At 46.1% G+C, this 24,319-nt stretch overlaps 1 protein-coding gene across 1 annotated transcript in view; it reads left to right on the top strand.

The window, feature by feature from the left end:
• The window catches only part of LOC110491265 (uncharacterized), a gene marked incomplete at its 5' end in the record, with an annotated part of 36,065 nt that overhangs the window by 8,605 nt on the left and 3,141 nt on the right, over positions 1–24,319 (top strand). The window contains 8 exons of the mRNA XM_090201818.1: positions 5,658–5,795; positions 6,077–6,229; positions 8,606–8,686; positions 9,918–10,068; positions 11,614–11,732; positions 20,418–20,684; positions 21,529–21,600; positions 23,787–23,890. Coding sequence (XP_090057944.1) covers positions 5,658–5,795; positions 6,077–6,229; positions 8,606–8,686; positions 9,918–10,068; positions 11,614–11,732; positions 20,418–20,684; positions 21,529–21,600; positions 23,787–23,890 — 1,085 coding nt within the window. The remainder of the gene's footprint in view (positions 1–5,657; positions 5,796–6,076; positions 6,230–8,605; positions 8,687–9,917; positions 10,069–11,613; positions 11,733–20,417; positions 20,685–21,528; positions 21,601–23,786; positions 23,891–24,319) is intronic.

Here is a 24,319-nt window from a genome sequence, read left to right as displayed (position 1 = left end):
CAGAGGAGGCCAGTAGGGCCAGATTCCTGAACCTGGAGAGTATGCCGGCTGGCCATTCCATGTCCGGGTGTATTTCCCCCCTGTAGGCATTGACTGCCCAGGTATGTAAAGTCAGTAATTCCACAGGTAAAGCAAAATGTTGTGGATTAAGGACTCTATAAGATTTCTTCCTGATGTTTAGTAGTTCCAAACGACTATATTTGTGTAAACATGTAGACCGCCGTATGAATAACACCAAACGAAAGTGAGAGACATACAATCAGAGCTTGTTTCAAGAAGATCACCATAGTCAACGTGCCAAAGAACGCCAAGGTCACTTGCCTAAATTAATATCGTCCCCGTAGCGTTCAGATTTATAGCCATGAAATGCTTTGAAAGGCTGGACATGGCTCACATCAACACCGTCATCCCAGACAATGACGCAATCTCTATTACACTGCACACTGCCCTCACCCACCTGAACAAAAAGAATACCAAGGTAAGAATTATGTTAATTTACTACAGTTAAGCATTCAGCACAGTAGTCCCCTCTAAATTCATCACCAAGCTCAGGACCCTGGGACTGAAACCCTAACCTCTGCAACTAGAACCTGGACTTCCTGACGGGCCTCAGGGCTAGGGTAGCAACCTGGACTTCCTGACGGGCCTAAGGGTAGCAACAACACATCCGCCACGCTGACCATCAACATGGGGGTCCCTTAGGGGTGTGTGCTCAGTCCCCTCCTGTACTCCCTGTTCACCCACGACCGCATGGACACCCACGACTCCAACACAATCATTAAGTTTGCTGACAACATTACTGTAGTAGGACTGATCACTGATGAGGCAGCCTATAGGGAGGAGGTCAGAGACCTGGCAGTGGAGTACCAGGACAACAAACTCTCCCTCAACGTCAGCACGACAAATGAGCTGACTGTGGACTACAGGAAACAGAGGGACAAGCACTCCCCCATCCACATCGATGGGGCTGTAATCGAGCAGGTCGAGAGCTTCAAATTTCTCGGTGTCCACATCACTAAGCGTCTCTTCCCTCTCAGGAGGCGGAAGATATTTGGCATGGGCCCTCAGATCCTCAGAAAGTTCTACAGCTGCACATTGAGAGCATCTTGAATGGCTGCATCACGGCTTGGTAAGGCAACTGGCGCTACAGAGGGTGGTGAGGTCGGCCTAGACCATCACTGAGGCCGAACTCCCTTCCATCAAGGACCTCTATACCAGGCGGTGTCAGAAGAAGGCCAAAATATGGTCAAAGACTCCAGCCACCCAAGCCATAGACTGTTCTCTCTGCTACCGTACGGCAGGTGGTACCAATGCAACAAGTCTGTAACCAGCAGGACCCTGAACAACTTCTACCCAAAAGCCATAAGACAACAACAAAAGCCATGATAAACAACAATAGCTAATCAGATGGCTACCCAGACTACCTGCATTGATTCTTATTTGAAACTAACTTTCTTGCATTGACTCCATGCACACCCACTGGACTCTACCCACCCACTGGACTCTACCCACCCACTGGACTCTACCCACCCACTGGACTCTACCCACCCACTGGACTCTACCCACCCACTGGACTCTACCATCACACTGGACTCTACCCACCCACTGGACTCTACCCACCCACTGGACTCTACCCACCCACTGGACTCTACCCACCTACTGGACTCTACCCACCCACTGGACTCTACCCACCCACTGGACTCTACCCACCCACTGGACTCTACCATCACACTGGACTCTACCATCACACTGGACTCTACCCACCTACTGGACTCTACCATCACACTGGACTCTACCATCACACTGGACTCTACCATCACACTGGACTCTACCATCACACTGGACTCTACCCACCTACTGGACTCTACCATCACACTGGACTCTACCATCACACTGGACTCTACCATCACACTGGACTCTACCCACCTACTGGACTCTACCATCACACTGGACTCTACCATCACACTGGACTCTACCATCACACTGGACTCTACCATCACACTGGACTCTACCCACCTACTGGACTCTACCATCACACTGGACTCTACCCACTGGACTCTACCCACCCACTGGACTCTACCCACTGGACTCTACCATCACACTGGACTCTACCCACCCACTGGACTCTACCCACTGGACTCTACCCACCCACTGGACTCTACCCACTGGACTCTACCATCACACTGGACTCTACCCACTGGACTCTACCCACCCACTGGACTCTACCCACCCACTGGACTCTACCCACCTACTGGACTCTACCCACCCACTGGACTCTACCATCACACTGGACTCTACCCACTGGACTCTACCCACCTACTGGACTCTACCATCACACTGGACTCTACCATCACACTGGACTCTACCCACTGGACTCTACCATCACACTGGACTCTACCCACCCACTGGACTCTACCCACCTACTGGACTCTACCCACCCACTGGACTCTACCATCACACTGGACTCTACCCACTGGACTCTACCCACCTACTGGACTCTACCATCACACTGGACTCTACCATCACACTGGACTCTACCCACTGGACTCTACCCACCCACTGGACTCTACCCACCCACTGGACTCTACCCACCTACTGGACTCTACCCACCCACTGGACTCTACCATCACACTGGACTCTACCCACTGGACTCTACCCACCTACTGGACTCTACCATCACACTGGACTCTACCATCACACTGGACTCTACCCACCCACTGGACTCTACCCACTGGACTCTACCCACCCACTGGACTCTACCCACCTACTGGACTCTACCATCACACTGGACTCTACCATCACACTGGACTCTACCATCACACTGGACTCTACCCACCCACTGGACTCTACCCACCTACTGGACTCTACCATCACACTGGACTCTACCATCACAGTGGACTCTACCATCACACTGGACTCTACCATCACACTGGACTCTACCATCACACTGGACTCTACCATCACACTGGACTCTACCCACCCACTGGACTCTACCCACCTACTGGACTCTACCATCACACTGGACTCTACCATTACACTGGACTCTACCATCACACTGGACTCTACCATCACACTGGACTCTACCATCACACTGGACTCTACCCACCTACTGGACTCTACCCACTGGACTCTACCCACCCACTGGACTCTACCCACCCACTGGGCTCTACCCACTGGACTCTACCCACTGGACTCTACCCACTGGACTCCACCCACTGGACTCTACCCACTGGACTCTACCCACCCACTGGACTCTGCCCACCCACTGGACTCTACCCACTGGACTCTACCCACCCATTGGACTCTACCCACTGGACTCTACCCACCCACTGGACTCTACCCACTGGACTCTACCCACCCACTGGACTCTACCCACCCACTGGACTCTACCCACCTACTGGACTCTACCCACCCACTGGACTCTACCCACCTACTGGACTCTACCCACCCACTGGACTCTACCCACTGGACTACCCACTGGACTCCACCCACTGGACTCTACCCACTGGACTCTACCCACTGGACTCCACCCACTGGACTCTACCCACTGGACCCTACCCACCCACTGGACTCTACCCACCCACTGGACTCTACCCACCCACTGGACTCTACCCACCTACTGGACTCTACCCACCCACTGGACTCTACCCACCCACTGGACTCTACCCACCTACTGGACTCTACCCACCTACTGGACTCTACCCACCCACTCACACATACTACACTGACACCCCAATACACACACACACACACACACACACACACACACACACACACACACACACACACACACACACACACACACACACACACACACACACACACATACACACACACACACACACACACACACACACACTGGTACACCCTGTATACAGCCATGTTATTACCTCCCTGTATATAGTCATGTTATTACCTGGTATTCCCTGTATATAACCATGTTATTACCTCCCTGTATATAGCCATGTTATTACCTGGTACTCCCTGTATATAGCCATGCTATTACCTGGTACTTCCTGTATATAGCCATGTTATTACCTCCCTGTATATAGCCATGTTATTACCAGGTACTTCCTGTATATAGCCATGTTATTACCTGGTACTCTCTGTATATAGCCATGATATTACCTGGTACTCCCTGTATATAGCCATGATATTACCTGGTACTTCCTGTATATAACCATGTTATTACCTGGTACTCCTTGTATATAGCCAATGTTATTGTTTAGTTCATATTGTTGTTGATTATTCCCATTGTATTTATAGGCGACAGATAGCCTCGCGGTTAGAGGGACATTAACTGAAAGGTCGCTGGTTCTAATACCCGAGCCGACAAGGTGAAAATCTCTCGATGTGTTTCAGTAAGGCACTTAACCCCAGTTTGGCTCCAGGGGCAATGTACTACTATGGCTGACCGCTGCACCTATCTGGTTTATGAGACAATAAAACATCCACCAAAATATAATGTTATTATTTATATTATTATTTTATATTTTTTTTGTTGTCTTTATTTCTATTTTTTCATTCTATATTGGTTTGAAAAGGACCCGTAAGTAAACGCTTCACTGTTAAGTCTACAGCTGTTGTTTTACAAAGACCAATAACATTTGATCTGATAAATTACATAAGATATGACTGTGTTCCACATAGCATGATATTCCTACTGTGCTGCAGCACACACACACACACACACGCACACACACACACACACACACATCACGCACGCACGCACGCGCACACACACACACACACACACAGACGCATGCGTCTGTGTGTGTGTGTGCGTGCTTGCGTGACGTGTGTGTGTGTGCATGCGTCTGTGTGTGTGTGTGTGTGTGTGTGTGCATGTGTGCGTCTGTGTGTGTGTGTGTGTGTGTGTGTGCGCGTGCGTCTGTGTGTGTGTGTGTGTGTGTGTGTGTGTGCACGTGCGTGCGTGCGTGCTTGCGTGACCTGTGTGTGTGTGTGTGTGTGTGTGTGTGTGTGTGTGTGTGTGTGTGTGTGTGTGTGTGTGTGTGTGTGTGTGTGTGTGTGTGTGTGTGTGTGTGTGTGTGTGTGCGTGCGTGCGTGCGTGAGGTGTGTGTGTGCAGTACAGTGGTGGGCAATCTGGCAAATCCTCCGAGGTTGGGTAAGGAGGGATAATTTGTTTTGACAGGAAATTGCCGGAAGAAGAACACAATGTTTGAAGGTTATTACGTGGGAGCTACACTGGAAGACAGAACTGATGACTAAATATGTCCTGCATCATTGGGACTATAGAGATTCCATAAACGCGCCATAGACTGTTCTATTTCCTTCTGTGTTTGCTACAGATAGACCCCTGATTTCCATTCAGCTGTATGTCTGTAATGTGTATGATGTGCTGTCTGTCTACGTCTGTCTGCCATAGAAAGAACATCCTAAAGGATATTAACAAAGTCATCAACAATGCGTTTGGACTTGTTGTTAGACAGAAAATATGTCCAGAATCTTTCAGACAGACGGTCCCCCTCAGTCTCCCTGTTTCCATCCAAACCTCTGTGTGTTTTGACTTGAGACAGACGGTCCCCCTCAGTCTCCCTGTTTCCATCCAAACCTCTGTGTGTTTTGACTTGAGACAGACGGTCCCCCTCAGTCTCCCTGTTTCCATCCAAACCTCTGTGTGTTTTGACTTGAGACAGGCAGAGAATGAAGACAGGCCTCAGCGTTGGAGGAAGAAGCTGACCCAGAGCAGAGAGACTGGGCCTGGGGGTCAGAATCACCCTGGGAGTGCTGCTAGTGACCCAGACAGCGTCAGTCGCCAGGCTCTGCTAGATCAGGTTGGTGGCACCCCAAGAATTACAGCCTTGGTGGATACCATTCATATATACCACATAGATAAATCAATACATACGTTTGTATACATTTAAATACATTTGTCTGTAGGATACCAATACGATGAATGATGTACGAATATGTTACTGGAAAATATATGTACCCGAAACCCATGAGGTTGTCTTTCTGTCTCTGTCTCACAAAGTTACATTTTCTCTATTCATCTACACAGTAGTATTGTAGGTGTTGATTTCTGAATGTTAATATTTTTTGTCTCGGACATCAGCGCCATCTAGAGGCGTACAGAAACATGCACCGTCTCAGAGACATCCTGTACCGTCGATACTCTGCCATGCTCAGAGATAAGATACACACACAGAGACAGGAGATACAACACCGTGCTGAGGCAGCTGGAGTCACCGAGGATAAACACATACCGGTAAAACTCCTTCAAATCTTATTCATGTAGGATTAGGCTCATACATAACCTTCCCAAAATTCCATGGTTTTACAGAAATACTGGTTGGAAGATTCCCAGGATCAGGATGGAATAAATAGGAAATCACGAAGCCTCCAACCAGGATTTCTGTAAATATATACAGTGCCTTGCGAAAGTTTTCGGCCCCCTTGAACTTTGCGACCTTTTGCCACATTTCAGGCTTCAAACATAAAGATATAAAACTGTATTTTTTTGTGAAGAATCAACAACAAGTGGGACACAATCATGAAGTGGAACGACATTTATTGGATATTTCAAACTTTTTTAACAAATCAAAAACTGAAAAATTGGGCGTGCAAAATTATTCAGCCCCTTTACTTTCAGTGCAGCAAACTCTCTCCAGAAGTTCAGTGAGGATCTCTGAATGATCCAATGTTGACCTAAATGACTAATGATGATAAATACAATCCACCTGTGTGTAATCAAGTCTCCGTATAAATGCACCTGCACTGTGATAGTCTCAGAGGTCCGTTAAAAGCGCAGAGAGCATCATGAAGAACAAGGAACACACCAGGCAGGTCCGAGATACTGTTGTGAAGAAGTTTAAAGCCGGATTTGGATACAAAAAGATTTCCCAAGCTTTAAACATCCCAAGGAGCACTGTGCAAGCGATAATATTGAAATGGAAGGAGTATCAGACCACTGCAAATCTACCAAGACCTGGCCGTCCCTCTAAACTTTCAGCTCATACAAGGAGAAGACTGATCAGAGATGCAGCCAAGAGGCCCGTGATCACTCTGGATGAACTGCAGAGATCTACAGCTGAGGTGGGAGACTCTGTCCATAGGACAACAATCAGTCGTATATTGCACAAATCTGGCCTTTATGGAAGAGTGGCAAGAAGAAAGCCATTTCTTAAAGATATCCATAAAAAGTGTTGTTTAAAGTTTGCCACAAGCCACCTGGGAGACACACCAAACATGTGGAAGAAGGTGCTCTGGTCAGATGAAACCAAAATTGAACTTTTTGGCAACAATGTAAAACGTTATGTTTGGCGTAAAAGCAACACAGCTCATCACCCTGAACACACCATCCCCACTGTCAAACATGGTGGTGGCAGCATCATGGTTTGGGCCTGCTTTTCTTCAGCAGGGACAGGGAAGATGGTTAAAATTGATGGGAAGATGGATGGAGCCAAATACAGGACCATTCTGGAAGAAAACCTGATGGAGTCTGCAAAAGACCTGAGACTGGGACGGAGATTTGTCTTCCAACAAGACAATGATCCAAAACATAAAGCAAAATCTACAATGGAATGGTTCAAAAATAAACATATCCAGGTGTTAGAATGGCCAAGTCAAAGTCCAGACCTGAATCCAATCGAGAATCTGTGGAAAGAACTGAAAACTGCTGTTCACAAATGCTCTCCATCCAACCTCACTGAGCTCGAGCTGTTTTGCAAGGAGGAATGGGAAAAAATTTCAGTCTCTCGATGTGCAAAACTGATAGACATACCCCAAGCGACTTACAGCTGTAATCGCAGCAAAAGGTGGCGCTACAAAGTATTAACTTAAGGGGGCTGAATAATTTTGCACGCCCAATTTTTCAGTTTTTGATTTGTTAAAAAAATAAATTATGAACCAAAATCTAACGTGACCAGTTAAAAAGAAATTCACTGGCACCCTTGCCAATAAACAATATGGGATGCACTGCCAAGTCAAACGGTCGCAAATGCAACTCTTTTGGTTGCGGTATCGAACCCTGCATCCTGTAGATTTTAACTCCAACCCTGTTCCTGGAGAGTCACCCTCCTGTAGGTTTTAACTCCAACCCTGTTCCTGGAGAGTCACCCTCCTGTAGGTTTTAACTCCAACCCTGTTCCTGGAGAGTCACCCTCCTGTAGGTTTTAACTCCAACCCTGTTCCTGGAGAGTCACCCTCCTGTAGGTTTTAACTCCAACCCTGTTCCTGGAGAGTCACCCTGCTGTAGGTTTTAACTCCAACCCTGTTCCTGGAGAGTCACCCTCCTGTACGTTTTATCTCCAACCCTGTTCCTGGAGAGTCACCCTCCTGTAGGTTTTAACTCCAACCCTGTACCTGGAGAGTCACCCTCCTGTAGATTTCAACTCCAAGCCTGTTCCCAAAAAGCTACCCTCCTGTAGGTTTTAACTCCAACCCTGTTCCTGGAGAGATACCCTCCTGTAGGTTTTAAATCTGAAGTTTAATATTTCCAGTTACGAAAAATGTATAAACTCCTATAAAAATGTCCATTAATGATAAACCACATAATAATTCACATTTCCTTTTGCTGCAGGATCATTTTCTTTCTATAGAAAACTGGTTCAAATTAAGGTCCTACATCTGTATATTTTCTCAGAAACTGAGGAAGCTGACCTGTTCTACTCTCTCCCATGACAACACATACCTGAGGTCTCTTCCTCAAACCAGCTACTACCTGGTAAGCCTCACACATACAGTATGATGCCCGTGGTGATCATTAGTTATTAGATAATAAGATTAGTTTAAAAAAAAGTTAAATAATGTAATGTTTATAAGATATTGATGCTCTTTGGCAGTTTATATAGCTAGCATAGAGTACTAGCTGAATTGCTTAGTGTAGCCCTCCAACCCAATGCCATCACATTGTCCCAATTCTCTACCTCTACCTCTATCACTTCTGTATCTCTTCTCTATCTTTATCTCTAGCTATCTATTCTCTATCACTTCTATATCTCCATCTCTTCTCCATCTTTTCTCTATCTCTGTCTCTTCTCTATCTATCTCTTCTCAATCTCTATCTCCTCTATATCTCTATATCTTCTATATCTCTACCTCTATCTCTTCTATATCACTATCTCTTCTCTATCTATATATTATATATCTCTTCTCTATCTCCATCTCATCTCTATCTCTATATTTTCTCTATCTCTATCTCTTCTCTATATCTTCTCTATCTTTATCTATAGCTCTTCTCTATCTCTATCGCTATCTTTATCTCTGTATTGATTTATATCTCTATCTCTTCTCTATCCCTATCTCTTCTCTATCTCCGTCCCTTCTATGTCTCCATCGCGTCTCTATCTCTATCACTTTTCTATCTCTATTTCTCCTCTCTATCTCTATCACTTATCTATATATATATTTATCTCTTCTCAATCAATTCAATTCAAATAAAGGGGCTTTATTGGCATGGGAAACATATGTTAACATTGCCAAAGCAAGTGGAGTAGATAATATACAAAAGTGAAATAAACAATAAAATGATCAGTAAACATTACACTCACAGAAGTTCCAAAAGAATAAAAACATTACAAATGTCATATTATGTCTATATATAAATACAGTTTTGTAACAATGTGCAAATGGTTCATGTTCATTATGTCTATGTCTTCTCTATCTCTATCGCTACCTCTACCTTTATCTATATCTCTTCTCTATCACTTCTCTTTATCTATCTCTATCTTTATCTCTTCTCTATCTCTCTCTTCTCATCTCTCTTTTTCTATATTTTCTCTTCTTTATCTCTTCTCTATCTCTATCTATCTATCTATCTATCTATCTATCTATCTATCTATCTATCTATCTATCTATCTATCTATCTATCTATCTATCTATCTATCTATCTATCTATCTATCTATCTATCTCTTTTCTATCTCTGTCTCTTCTATATCTCTATCTCCACTCTGAGATCTTGGGCCTTCAGAACCAGTTGTCTCGGCATGGTTGTCTGAAGACCCTCCAGGACCAAGAGGACTTCTGTTTTATGGTTAACCACCACCACCACCACAACCGTGGTCCAGTCCAGCTGCAGAGAACACTACAGGAGATCAGGAAGAGGAGTTGAGTTCTCATCTTGTTATCTTCGTTGTCAACATTGTAACGGGAAAGTGGTTTGTTTCTCGAAAAGCTTGGGCAACGGATGAAAGATTTTCTTGAGTGCTATTAGTTAAAAGTAGTGTACGATATAGGGAATAGGTTGCCATAGGGTTCTGGTCAAAAGTAGTACACTATATAGGGCAGTGGTTCCCAAACTTTTTATAGTCCCGTACCCCTTCAAACATTCAACCTCCACCTGTGTACCCCCTCTAGCACCAGGGTCAGCTGTACCCCATCTAGCCCCAGGGTCAGCTGTACCCCCTCTAGCACCAGGGTCAGCTGTACCCCCTCTTGCCCCAGGGTCAGCTGTACCCCCTCTAGCCACAGGGTCAGCTGTACCCCATCTAGCCCCAGGGTCAGCTGTACCCCATCTAGCCCCAGGGTCAGCTGTACCCCCTCTAGCACCAGGGTCAGCGCATTCTCAAATGTTGTTTTTTACCATCATGTTAAGCCTGCCACACACACACACCATACGATACATTTACTAAACATAAGAATGAGTGTGAGTTTTTGTTACAACGCGGCTCGTGGGAAGTGACAAAGAGCTCTTATAGGACCAGGGCACAAATAATAATATAATAATAATCAATCATTTTGCTCTTTATTTAACCATCTTACATATAAAACCTTATTTGTTCATCTAAAATGGTGAATAACTCACCACAGGTTAATGAGAAGGGTGTGCTTGAAAGGATGCACATAACTCTGCAGTGTTGGGTTGTATTGGAGAGAGTCTCAGTCTTAAATAATTTCCCACACACAGTCTGTGTCTGTATTTAGTTTTCATGCTAGTGAGGGCCGAGAATCCACTCTCACATAGGTACGTGGTTGCAATGGGCATCAGTGTTTTAACAGCGCGGTTTAACAAGGCAGGATACTCTGAGCGCAGCCCTATCCAGAAATCTGGCAGTGGCTTCTGATTAAATTCAATTTTCACAGAACCACTTGTTGCAATTTGATGAGTCTCTCTTGTTCAGGTATCGGTAAGTGGACTGGAGGCAGGGCATGAAAGGGATAATGAATCCAGTTGTTTGTGTCATCCATTTCGGGAAAGTACCTGTGTAATTGAGCACCCAACTCACTCAGGTGCTTCTCTTTTGTCCGTAAGCTTGAGTTCATTTGCACACAAAAAAATCACACAATGATGGAAAGACCTGTGTGTTGTCCTTGTTAACACAGACAGAGAAGAACTCCAAATTCTTAATCATAGACTCAATTTGAGTGTGGGCCTTACTAAATGGACTGTTTGAAAATGTGAAGAAACATTATTTTTAATTTTTTTTAAAATGTGAATCACATTTTTATTTGGTGTACCCCCGACGGCATTGCGCGCACCCCCGTTTGGGAACACCTGATATAGGGAATAGGGTTCCATAGGGCTTTGATCAAAAGTAGTGCACTATATAGGGAATAGGGTTCCATAGGGCTCTGGTCTAAAGTAGTGCACTATATAGGGAATAGGGTGACATTTGAGACTGTGATCTTGATGTGCTATATGGTCTTGACAGTGATTGGCAGCCGCTCCGCACCTGATGTGATGTCAGCGGGATGGGGTTGGAGTCAGCAGGAGATGTCAGTACAGACCCCTAGAATTCACGTCACCACAGAGACAAGACACCTGGACCGGGTGAGTCATCGCTGCTCAATTAAGTCGACCTGAATGTCCCCAAACTCAATTCTGTTTTCAATTCAGGATGTCCTCATGAAGACAAGGCTGGGCAGGAGATGTGAGGCGTACAGAGAATTTAAACATCCTATTTACAGGGCCAATAGTAACAACTTCTAAAGATATACAGTGCCTTGCGAAAGTATTCGGCCCCCTTGAACTTTGCGACCTTTTGCCACATTTCAGGCCTCAAACATAAAGATATAAAACTGTATTTTTTTGTGAAGAATCAACAACAAGTGGGACACAATCATGAAGTGGAACGACATTTATTGGATATTTTAAACTTTTTTAACAAATCAAAAACTGAAAAATTGGGCGTGCAAAATTATTCAGCCCCCTTAAGTTAATACTTTGTAGCGCCACCTTTTGCTGCGATTACAGCTGTAAGTCGCTTGGGGTATGTCTCTATCAGTTTTGCAAAACAGCTCGAGCCCAGTGAGGTTGGATGGAGAGCATTTGTGAACAGCAGTTTTCAGTTCTTTCCACAGATTCTCGATTGGATTCAGGTCTGGACTTTGACTTGGCTATTCTAACACCTGGATATGTTTATTTTTGAACCATTTCATTGTAGATTTTGCTTTATGTTTTGGATCATTGTCTTGTTGGAAGACAAATCTCCGTCCCAGTCTCAGGTCTTTTGCAGACTCCATCAGATTTTTTTCCAGAATGGTCCTGTATTTGGCTCCATCCATCTTCCCATCAATTTTAACCATCTTCCCTGTCCCTGCTGAAGAAAAGCAGGCCATAAAAAAATGATGCTGCCACCACCATGTTTGACAGTGGGGATGGTGTGTTCAGGGTGATGAGCTGTGTTGCTTTTACGCCAAACATAACGTTTTGCATTGTTGCCAAAATGTTCAATTTTGGTTTCATCTGACCAGAGCACCTTCTTCCACATGTTTGGTGTGGCTCGTGGCAAACTTTAAACAACACTTTTTATGGATATCTTTAAGAAATGGCTTTCTTCTTGCCACTCTTCCATAAAGGCCAGATTTGTGCAATATACGACTGATTGTTGTCCTATGGACAGAGTCTCCCACCTCAGCTGTAGATCTCTGCAGTTCATCCAGAGTGATCATGGGCCTCTTGGCTGCATCTCTGATCAGTCTTCTCCTTGTATGAGCTGAAAGTTTAGAGGGACGGCCAGGTCTTGGTAGATTTGCAGTGGTCTGATACTCCTTCCATTTCAATATTTTCGCTTGCACAGTGCCCCTTGGGATGTGTAAAGCTTGGGAAATCTTTTTGTATCCAAATCCGGCTTTAAACTTCTTCAGTAACAGTATCTCGGACCTGCCTGGTGTGTTCCTTGTTCTTCATGATGCTCTCTGCGCTTTTGACAGACCTCTGAGACTATCACAGTGCAGGTGCATTTATACGGAGACTTGATTACACACAGGTGGATTGTATTTATCATCATTAGTCATTTAGGTCAACATTGGATCATTCAGAGATCCTCACTGAACTTCTGGAGAGAGTTTGCTGCACTGAAAGTAAAGGGGCTGAATAATTTTGCACGCCCAATTTTTCAGTTTTTGATTTGTTAAAAAAGTTTGAAATATCCAAAAAATGTCGTTCCACTTCATGATTGTGTCCCACTTGTTGGTGATTCTTCACAAAAAAATACAGTTTTATATCTTTATGTTTGAAGCCTGAAATGTGGCAAAAGGTCGCAAAGTTCAAGGGGGGCGAATACTTTCACAAGGCACTGTAATCCACCGTGGACGAATGATAGTAAACCTAGCTTCGCGTTGAAATAACGGTGTCCTTTGGGTTATTCAGAAGTCAATGTAGTCTTCATAATACCCAACATCACTCTGAATTTACTGTCACATCCAGCGTTTTTTAAGAAGAGTTACTTTCAACTATTCAATGTTATTTAGTCTACGCCAATTAGTTTGGAAGCTGATCAACATTTAAATGTGTAGATGTGATAGCTTAGCTGAAATGAACACAGCCCCTTTACAAAGCTGAGCAGGGTACATAGAGGTAGGAATCTGGATGGTAGACTCATTGTCACTGAAGTGCATTACCCCTCATATACAAGTAGGTGTCACTGTTTAGCCATGGACTGTGGCTTAACATTTTGTTTCAATATAGCTCTTATACCTTTTTCAATATCAGATTTGAACTAGTATTTGAACCCAGGCCTGTAGAGCTCTGGTGTAGTCTACCCAGGACAACAGGATGCTGGGCCCACCCAGGACATCAGGATGCTGGGCCATAGGAACGGTGTGAATTCTCACCATTCCTATGGCAAACTGGGCGGGGCAAGAGCCCCCCCACACACACACACACACACACACACACACGGACACACGGACACACGGACACACGGACACAGAGCCTTCTTTGCCAGGACGGCATTCCCCACATCCCCAAGAAATACCCCCCTCCCTTCCCCTCCCCGTCTCTCAACAATAAAGCAATGAGAGCCGAAGCCAAACTAGGGAACCGCGTCGCAGTGCCTTTGCTCGTTTACTTTTAGTATGAAACCGTCTGTTTAGTCATTTATGTGTATGATTTATTATTCTATTTAAGTTTCCCCTGTTTTTTTATGGACCTCTAGTTGTGATCTCATCACAGTGTTGAATTTCACAGCTGTCTGTGTATGATCCGCATGGAGTATTAGATATGTCAGTACTGTACATAACACACAGAGGTATTTTGACCTCACTAACTGGAAAACGTACATAAGGCAAAGACTCCTTGTCAGCAGAGAGAATCTTAGTCAATGTCAGGATTTACGGTTGTGAGGTATGTGCTATGTGTCGACTCACTGGAAATGAACTTTTGATGTTAAGTCATAAACGTCTCATTTACTCGAGCACCTGACTCGTGCGGTACTTTTTATGCGGTCCGCGTGAGTACCTGACTCATTTACTTGAGTACCTGACTCGTGCACAAATGTGATTTGGTGATGTGGTTCTGGAGTTCTCTGATTCAGAGGGGTTTGGTTTAAATGTAGAAGACACATTTCAATTGAAGGCATTCAGTTGTACAACTGACTAGGTATCCCCCCTGTACAACTGACTAGGTATCCCCCCTTTACAACTGACTAGGTATCCCCCCTGTACAACTGACTAGATATCCCCCCTTTACAACTGACTAGGTATCCCCCCTTTACAACTGACTAGGTATCCCCCCTTTACAACTGACTAGATATCCCCCCTTTACAACTGACTAGGTATCCCCCCTGTACAACTGACTAGGTATCCCCCCTTTACAACTGACTAGATATCCCCCCTGTACAACTGACTAGGTATCCCCCCTTTACAACTGACTAGATATCCCCCCTTTACAACTGACTAGGTATCCCCCCTTTACAACTGACTAGGTATCCCCCCTTTACAACTGACTAGATATCCCCCCTTTACAACTGACTAGGTATCCCCCCTTTACAACTGACTAGATATCCCCCCTTTACAACTGCCTAGGTATCCCCCTTTACAACTGACTAGGTACCCCCCTTTACAACTGACTAGATATCCCCCCTTTACAACTGACTAGATATCCCCCCTTTACAACTGACTAGGTATCCCCCCTTTACAACTGACTAGATATCCCCCCTTTACAACTGACTAGATATCCCCCTTTACAACTGACTAGGTATCCCCCTTTACAACTGACTAGATATCCCCCCTTTACAACTGACTAGATATCCCCCCTTTACAACTGACTAGGTATCCCCCCTTTACAACTGACTAGATATCCCCCCTTTACAACTGACTAGATATCCCCCTTTACAACTGACTAGATATCCCCCCTTTACAACTGACTAGATATCCCCCCTTTACAACTGACTAGATATCCCCCTTTACAACTGACTAGATATCCCCCTTTACAACTGACTAGGTATCCCCCTTTACAACTGACTAGATATCCCCCTTTACAACTGACTAGGTATCCCCCTTTACAACTGACTAGATATCCCCCTTTACAACTGACTAGGTATCCCCCTTTACAACTGACTAGATATCCCCCTTTACAACTGACTAGATATCCCCCTTTACAACTGACTAGGTATCCCCCCTTTACAACTGACTAGGTATTCCACTTTACAACTGACTAGATATCCCCCTTTACAACTGACTAGGTATCCCCCTTTACAACTGACTAGATATCCCCCTTTACAACTGACTAGGTATTCCACTTTACAACTGACTAGATATCCCCCTTTACAACTGACTAGATATCCCCCCTTTACAACTGACTAGATATCCTCCTTTACAACTGACTAGGTATTCCACTTTACAACTGACTAGATATCCCCCTTTACAACTGACTAGGTATCCCCCCTTTACAACTGACTAGATATCCCCCTTTACAACTGACTAGGTATCCCCCCTTTACAACTGACTAGATATCCCCCCTTTACAACTGCCTAGGTATCCCCCTTTACAACTGACTAGGTATCCCCCTTTACAACTGACTAGATATCCCCCTTTACAACTGACTAGGTATCCCCCCTTTACAACTGACTAGATATCCCCCTTTACAACTGACTAGATATCCCCCCTTTACAACTGACTAGATATCCCCCTTTACAACTGACTAGGTATCCCCCCTTTACAACTGACTAGATATCCCCCTTTACAACTGACTAGGTATCCCCCCTTTACAACTGACTAGGTATCCCCCTTTACAACTGACTAGATATCCCCCCTTTACAACTGACTAGGTATCGCCCTTTACAACTGACTAGGTATCCCCATTTACAACTGACTAGGTATCGCCCTTTACAACTGACTAGGTATCCCCCTTTACAACTGACTAGGTATCCCCCCTTTACAACTGACTAGGTATCCCCCTTTCCAACTGACTAGGTATCCCCCCTTTACAACTGACTAGGTATCCCCCCTTTACAACTGACTAGGTATCCCCCTTTCCAACTGACTAGGTATCCCCCCTTTACAACTGACTAGATATCCCCCTTTACAACTGACTAGGTATCCCCCCTTTACAACTGACTAGGTATCCCCCCTTTACAACTGACTAGATATCCCCCCTTTACAACTGACTAGGTATCCCCCCTTTACAACTGACTAGATATCCCCCCTTTACAACTGCCTAGGTATCCCCCTTTACAACTGACTAGGTACCCCCCTTTACAACTGACTAGATATCCCCCCTTTACAACTGACTAGATATCCCCCCTTTACAACTGACTAGGTATCCCCCCTTTACAACTGACTAGATATCCCCCCTTTACAACTGACTAGATATCCCCCTTTACAACTGACTAGGTATCCCCCTTTACAACTGACTAGATATCCCCCCTTTACAACTGACTAGATATCCCCCCTTTACAACTGACTAGGTATCCCCCCTTTACAACTGACTAGATATCCCCCCTTTACAACTGACTAGATATCCCCCTTTACAACTGACTAGATATCCCCCTTTACAACTGACTAGGTATCCCCCTTTACAACTGACTAGATATCCCCCTTTACAACTGACTAGGTATCCCCCTTTACAACTGACTAGATATCCCCCTTTACAACTGACTAGGTATCCCCCTTTACAACTGACTAGATATCCCCCTTTACAACTGACTAGATATCCCCCTTTACAACTGACTAGGTATCCCCCCTTTACAACTGACTAGGTATTCCACTTTACAACTGACTAGATATCCCCCTTTACAACTGACTAGGTATCCCCCTTTACAACTGACTAGATATCCCCCTTTACAACTGACTAGGTATTCCACTTTACAACTGACTAGATATCCCCCTTTACAACTGACTAGATATCCCCCCTTTACAACTGACTAGATATCCTCCTTTACAACTGACTAGGTATTCCACTTTACAACTGACTAGATATCCCCCTTTACAACTGACTAGGTATCCCCCCTTTACAACTGACTAGATATCCCCCTTTACAACTGACTAGGTATCCCCCCTTTACAACTGACTAGATATCCCCCCTTTACAACTGCCTAGGTATCCCCCTTTACAACTGACTAGGTATCCCCCTTTACAACTGACTAGATATCCCCCTTTACAACTGACTAGGTATCCCCCCTTTACAACTGACTAGATATCCCCCTTTACAACTGACTAGATATCCCCCCTTTACAACTGACTAGATATCCCCCTTTACAACTGACTAGGTATCCCCCCTTTACAACTGACTAGATATCCCCCTTTACAACTGACTAGGTATCCCCCCTTTACAACTGACTAGGTATCCCCCTTTACAACTGACTAGATATCCCCCCTTTACAACTGACTAGGTATCGCCCTTTACAACTGACTAGGTATCCCCCTTTACAACTGACTAGGTATCGCCCTTTACAACTGACTAGGTATCCCCCTTTACAACTGACTAGGTATCCCCCCTTTACAACTGACTAGGTATCCCCCTTTCCAACTGACTAGGTATCCCCCCTTTACAACTGACTAGGTATCCCCCCTTTACAACTGACTAGGTATCCCCCTTTCCAACTGACTAGGTATCCCCCCTTTCTCATCACTTCTATCCTCTCTCTGTTCTCTCTCATTCTCCAAACCCTACCCTGCTCCTCTCTCCTCTGTGAGTAAACCCTACCCTGCTCCTCTCTCCTCTGTGAGTAAACCCCACCCTGCTCCTCTCTCCTCTGTGAATAAACCCCATCCTGCTCATCTCTCCTCTGTGAATAAACCCCACCCTGCTCCTTTCTCCTCTGTGAATAAACCCCACCCTGCTCCTCTCTCCTCTGTGAATAAACCCAACCCTTCTCCCTGCTCTCCTCTGTGAATAAACCCCACCCTGCTCCTCTCTCCTCTGTGAGTAAACCCCACCCTGCTCCTCTCTCCTCTGTGAGTAAACCCCACCCTGCTCCTCTCTCCTCTGTGAATAAACCCCACCCTGCTCCTCTCTCCTCTGTGAATAAACCCCATCCTGCTCCTCTCTCCTCTGTGAATAAACCCCACCCTGCTCCTCTCTCCTCTGTGAATAAACCCCACCCTGCTCCTCTCTCCTCTGTGAATAAACCCCACCCTGCTCCTCTCTCCTCTGTGAATAAACCCCACCCTGCTCCTCTCTCCTCTGTGAATAAACCCAACCCTGCTCCCTGCTCTCCTCTGTGAGTAAACCCCACCCTGCTCCTCTCTCCTCTGTGAGTAAACCCTACCCTGCTCCTCTCTCCTCTGTGAGTAAACCCCACCCTGCTCCTCTCTCCTCTGTGAGTAAACCCTACCCTGCTCCTCTCTCCTCTGTGAGTAAACCCCACCCTGCTCCTCTCTCCTCTGTGAGTAAACCCCACCCTGCTCCTCTCTCCTCTGTGAGTAAACCCCACCCTGCTCCTCCCTCCTCTGTGAGTAAACCCTACCCTGCTCCTCTCTCCTCTGTGAGTAAACCCTACCCTGCTCCTCTCTCCTCTGTGAGTAAACCCCACCCTGCTCCTCCCTCCTCTGTGAGTAAACCCTACCCTGCTCCTCTCTCCTCTGTGAATAAACCCTACCCTGCTCCTCTCTCCTCTGTGAGTAAACCCCACCCTGCTCCTCTCTCCTCTGTGAATAAACCCCACCCTGCTCCTCTCTCCTCTGTGAGTAAACCCTACCCTGCTCCTCTCTCCTCTGTGAATAAACCCTACCCTGCTCCTCTCTCCTCTGTGAGTAAACCCCACCCTGCTCCTCTCTCCTCTGTGAATAAACCCCACCCTGCTCCTCTCTCCTCTGTGAGTAAACCCTACCCTGCTCCTCTCTCCTCTGTGAATAAACCCCACCATGCTCCTCTCTCCTCTGTGAGTAAACCCCACCCTGCTCCTCTCTCCTCTGTGAGTAAACCCCACCCTGCTCATCTCTCCTCTGTGAATAAACCCCACCATGCTCCTCTCTCCTCTGTGAATAAACCCCACCCTGCTCCTCTCTCCTCTGTGAGCAAACCCCACCCTGCTCCTCTCTCCTCTGTGAATAAACCCCACCCTGCTCCTCTCTCCTCTGTGAGTAAACCCCACCCTGCTCCTCTCTCCTCTGTGAATAAACCCCACCCTGCTCCTCTCTCCTCTGTGAGTAAACCCCACCCTGCTCCTCTCTCCTCTGTGAGTAAACCCCACCCTGCTCCTCTCTCCTCTGTGAGTAAACCCTACCCTGCTCCTCTCTCCTCTGTGAGTAAACCCCACCCTGCTCCTCTCTCCTCTGTGAGTAAACCCCACCCTGCTCCTCTCTCCTCTAGCTCCTCTGTGGTGCCAGTTATCAACCACCAGACAAAGTGTGCCTTCACCCCAGAGATCAGTGTTATCGGGTGTGAGTGTCGTCGCCACGAGGGTACCCTTGAGAAGTAGCACATCATTAGGAATATATTAACAATGCAACACGTACTGTGCGGCTCACACACACGTTGAATAGAGATGTGGTGGCCAGGGAGGAAGAGGGGTATCAGTACGGTGATGTGTTACCCGACCGAGAGGCCTGCCGACTGGGCAGCACAGGGAGGAGGTTGGGCCCCCCTGGAGAGGACCTTACCAGTTAGGGTGTGAGGTTCTGGTCATACTAATCTTGAAACCCAACACCATGTGTTGTGTGCCCTAGCTAGCTTGAATCAAACCGAGTAGCTAGTTTGCGCCATTTCATTCTGTGGGGGTGGGGAGTGTTCAAACCTGAGCTAACTGACTGTGAGGCCTATCTCAGTGTGTAATTTGATGTTTCCTCACAGATTGTCCATTCAGAGACAGGGAGAAGTCTTATGCCGGGAGAGAGACTTCCAGAAAGAGGGGCTGGGAAGAGACTTCCAGAAAGAGGGGCTGGGGAGAGACTTCCAGAAAGAGGGGCTGGGGAGAGACTTCCAGAAAGAGGGGCTGGGGAGAGACTTCCAGAAAGAGGGGCTGGGGAGAGACTTCCAGAAAGAGGGGCTGGGGAGAACTCTGCAGCCTTCCTCCTCTCACAGCAGGAACAGGACTACACGGAGCAAATGTTTCCCAAGGTACGTGTCAAACCACACACACTTAATGGGGCACTGAGAGGCAAACACACCTGCAGGAGGAATAGTGTCATCCCAATCAGGATGATGGCCCAAACAACCAGGACGTGGCATATAGTGTGAGGGTTAGTGCTGCCGCAGGCTTACAGGTGGTAGGGGTGTGAGAGGACAGGACAGTGAGGGATGGGGTGGGAGAGGACAGGACAGTGAGGGATGGGGTGGGAGAGGACAGGACAGTGAGGGATGGGGTGGGAGAGGACAGGAACGTGAGGGATGGGTGTGAGGGACAGGAACATGAGGCATGGGGTGTGAGAGGACAGGACAGTGAGGGATGGGATGGGAGAGGACAGGACAGTGAGGGATGGGGTGGGAGAGGACAGGAACGTGAGGGATGGGGTGTGAGAGGACAGGAAAGTGAGGGATCGGGTGGTAGAGGACAGGAACGTGAGGGGTGGGGTGTAAGAGGACAGGACAGTGAGGGATGGGTGTGAGAGGACAGGACAGTGAGGGATGGGTGTGAGAGGAGGAGAGGAAAGTGAGGGATGGCGTATGAGAAGAGAGGGCAGTGAGGGATGGAGTGTAAGAGGAGGAGAGGAAAGTGAGGGATGGCGTATGAGAAGAGAGGACAGTGAGGGATGGAGTGTAAGAGGAGGAGAGGAAAGTGAGAGCCACATGGGACACAGGGGACTGTGGGAAGTGTCCTCTGCCCTCATGACAACTCTGGCACTCGGTGACACTCTGGCTTCCTCTTCTCAATAAACCACAGGAGACTTATTTGATTAAATCAATATAAATGAATAGAACGGTTCATGTTTTGACTTGAATGTCATGTATGTGCTACTTACAGGTGAAGGTTCCCAAGTTTGCAACCCTTCAGCCTAGTTTTCTGAAGAACTTGAAGACGGTGATGCCAACTGTGGTATGTTAACCCTAACCCTGTGGTATGTTAACCCTAACCCTGTGGTATGTTAACCCTAACTCTGTGGTATGTTAACCCTAACCCTGTGGTATGTTAACCCTAACCCTGTGGTATGTTAACCCTAACCCTGTGGTATGTTAACCCTAACTCTGTGGTATGTTAACCCTAACTCTGTGGTATGTTAACCCTAACCCTGTGGTATGTTAACCCTAACCCTGTGGTATGTTAACCCTAACCCTGTGGTATGTTAACCCTAACCCTAACCCTGTGGTATGTTAACCCTAACCCTGTGGTATGTTAACCCTAACTCTGTGGTATGTTAACCCTAACTCTGTGGTATGTTAACCCTAACCCTAACCCTGTGGTATGTTAACCCTAACCCTGTGGTATGTTAACCCTAACCCTGTGGTTTGTTAACCCTAACTCTGTGGTATGTTAACCCTAACCCTAACCCTGTGGTATGTTAACCCTAACCCTGTGGTATGTTAACCCTTACCCTGTGGTATGTTAACCCTAACCCTGTGGTATGTTAACCCTAACCCTGTGGTATGTTAACCCTAACCCTGTGGTATGTTAACCCTAACCCTGTGGTATGTTAACCCTAACCCTGTGGTATGTTAACCCTAACTCTGTGGTATGTTAACCCTAACCCTGTGGTATGTTAACCCTAACCCTGTGGTATGTTAACCCTAACCCTGTGGTATGTTAACCCTAACCCGGTGGTATGTGAACCCTAACTCTGTGGTATGTTAACCCTAACCCTAACCCTGTGGTATGTTAACCCTAACCCTGTGGTATGTTAACCCTAACCCTGTGGTATGTTAACCCTAACTCTGTGGTATGTTAACCCTAACCCTGTGGTATGTTAACCCTAACTCTGTGGTATGTTAACCCTAACTCTGTGGTATGTTAACCCTAACCCTAACCCTGTGGTATGTTAACCCTAACCCTGTGGTATGTTAACCCTAACCCGGTGGTATGTGAACCCTAACTCTGTGGTATGTTAACCCTAACCCTAACCCTGTGGTATGTTAACCCTAACCCTGTGGTATGTTAACCCTAACCCTGTGGTATGTTAACCCTAACTCTGTGGTATGTTAACCCTAACCCTGTGGTATGTTAACCCTAACTCTGTGGTATGTTAACCCTAACTCTGTGGTATGTTAACCCTAACCCTAACCCTGTGGTATGTTAACCCTAACTCTGTGGTATGTTAACCCTAACTCTGTGGTATGTTAACCCTAACCCTAACCCTGTGGTATGTTAACCCTAACCCTGTGGTATGTTAACCCTAACCCGGTGGTATGTTAACCCTAACCCTGTGGTATGTTAACCCTAACTCTGTGGTATGTTAACCCTAACCCTGTGGTATGTTAACCCTTACCCTTTGGTATGTTAACCCTAACCCTGTGGTATGTTAACCCTAACCCTGTGGTATGTTAACCCTAACCCTAACCCTGTGGTATGTTAACCCTAACCCTGTGGTATGTTAACCCTAACTCTGTGGTATGTTAACCCTAACCCTAACCCTAACTCTGTGGTATGTTAACCCTAACTCTGTGGTATGTTAACCCTAACTCTGTGGTATGTTAACCCTAACTCTGTGTTATGTTAACCCTAACCCTGTGGTATGTTAACCCTAACCCTAACTCTGTGGTATGTTAACCCTAACTCTGTGGTATGTTAACCCTAACTCTGTGGTATGTTAACCCTAACCCTGTGGTATGTTAACCCTAACCCTGTGGTATGTTAACCCTAACTCTGTGGTATGTTAACCCTAACCCTAACTCTGTGGTATGTTAACCCTAACTCTGTGGTATGTTAACCCTAACTCTGTGGTATGTTAACCCTAACCCTAACTCTGTGGTATGTTAACCCTAACTCTGTGGTATGTTAACCCTAACCCTAACTCTGTGGTATGTTAACCCTAACCCTAACTCTGTGGTATGTTAACCCTAACTCTGTGGTATGTTAACCCTAACCCTAACTCTGTGGTATGTTAACCCTAACTCTGTGGTATGTTAACCCTAACTCTGTGGTATGTTAACCCTAACTCTGTGGTATGTTAACCCTAACCCTAACTCTGTGGTATGTTAACCCTAACTCTGTGGTATACCTGTATATGTTCATGTGTTGTACATGTATCATATATATTTAATTGTATCATATATCCTTATTGAGAGCAGGGAGTTGAGGAGATACCTGAGAAGAGTAAGAGAGCAGAGATGACTGTGAGGATGCTGAGACACATGCACAGCCAGTCCCTTACCAACATGGCTGTCTCTCAGAGGTTAGTATGGGCTAGTTGGTTAACACACCCTGTCGCTTACCAACACGGCTGTCTCTCATTTGTTGGTTTGACCAAGCTAACAGACCCTGTCCCTTACCAACATGGCTGTCTCTTAGAGGTTGGTATGACCAAGTTAACACACCCTGTCCCTTACCAACATGGCTGTCTCTCAGAGGTTGGTACGACCTAGCTAACACACCCTGTCCCTTACCAACATGGCTGTCTCTCAGAGGTTGGTATGACCTAGCTAAGACACCCTGTCCCTTACCAACATGGCTGTCTGTCAGAGGTTGGTATGACCTAGCTAAGGCACCCTGTTACTTACCAACATGGCTGTCTCTTAGTTGTTGAAATGGCCTAGCTGGCTAACACACCCTGTCCCTTACCGACATGGCTGTCTCTTAGTTGTTGGCATGGCCTAGCTAGCGA

This window comes from Oncorhynchus mykiss, chromosome 16, assembly GCF_057628025.1.
Source record: "Oncorhynchus mykiss isolate SJ-2025 chromosome 16, ASM5762802v1, whole genome shotgun sequence".
Taxonomy (NCBI): Eukaryota; Metazoa; Chordata; class Actinopteri; order Salmoniformes; family Salmonidae; genus Oncorhynchus; species Oncorhynchus mykiss.
Note: the sequence above shows the minus strand (reverse complement) of the source record. Positions and strands in the feature narration are given on the sequence as shown.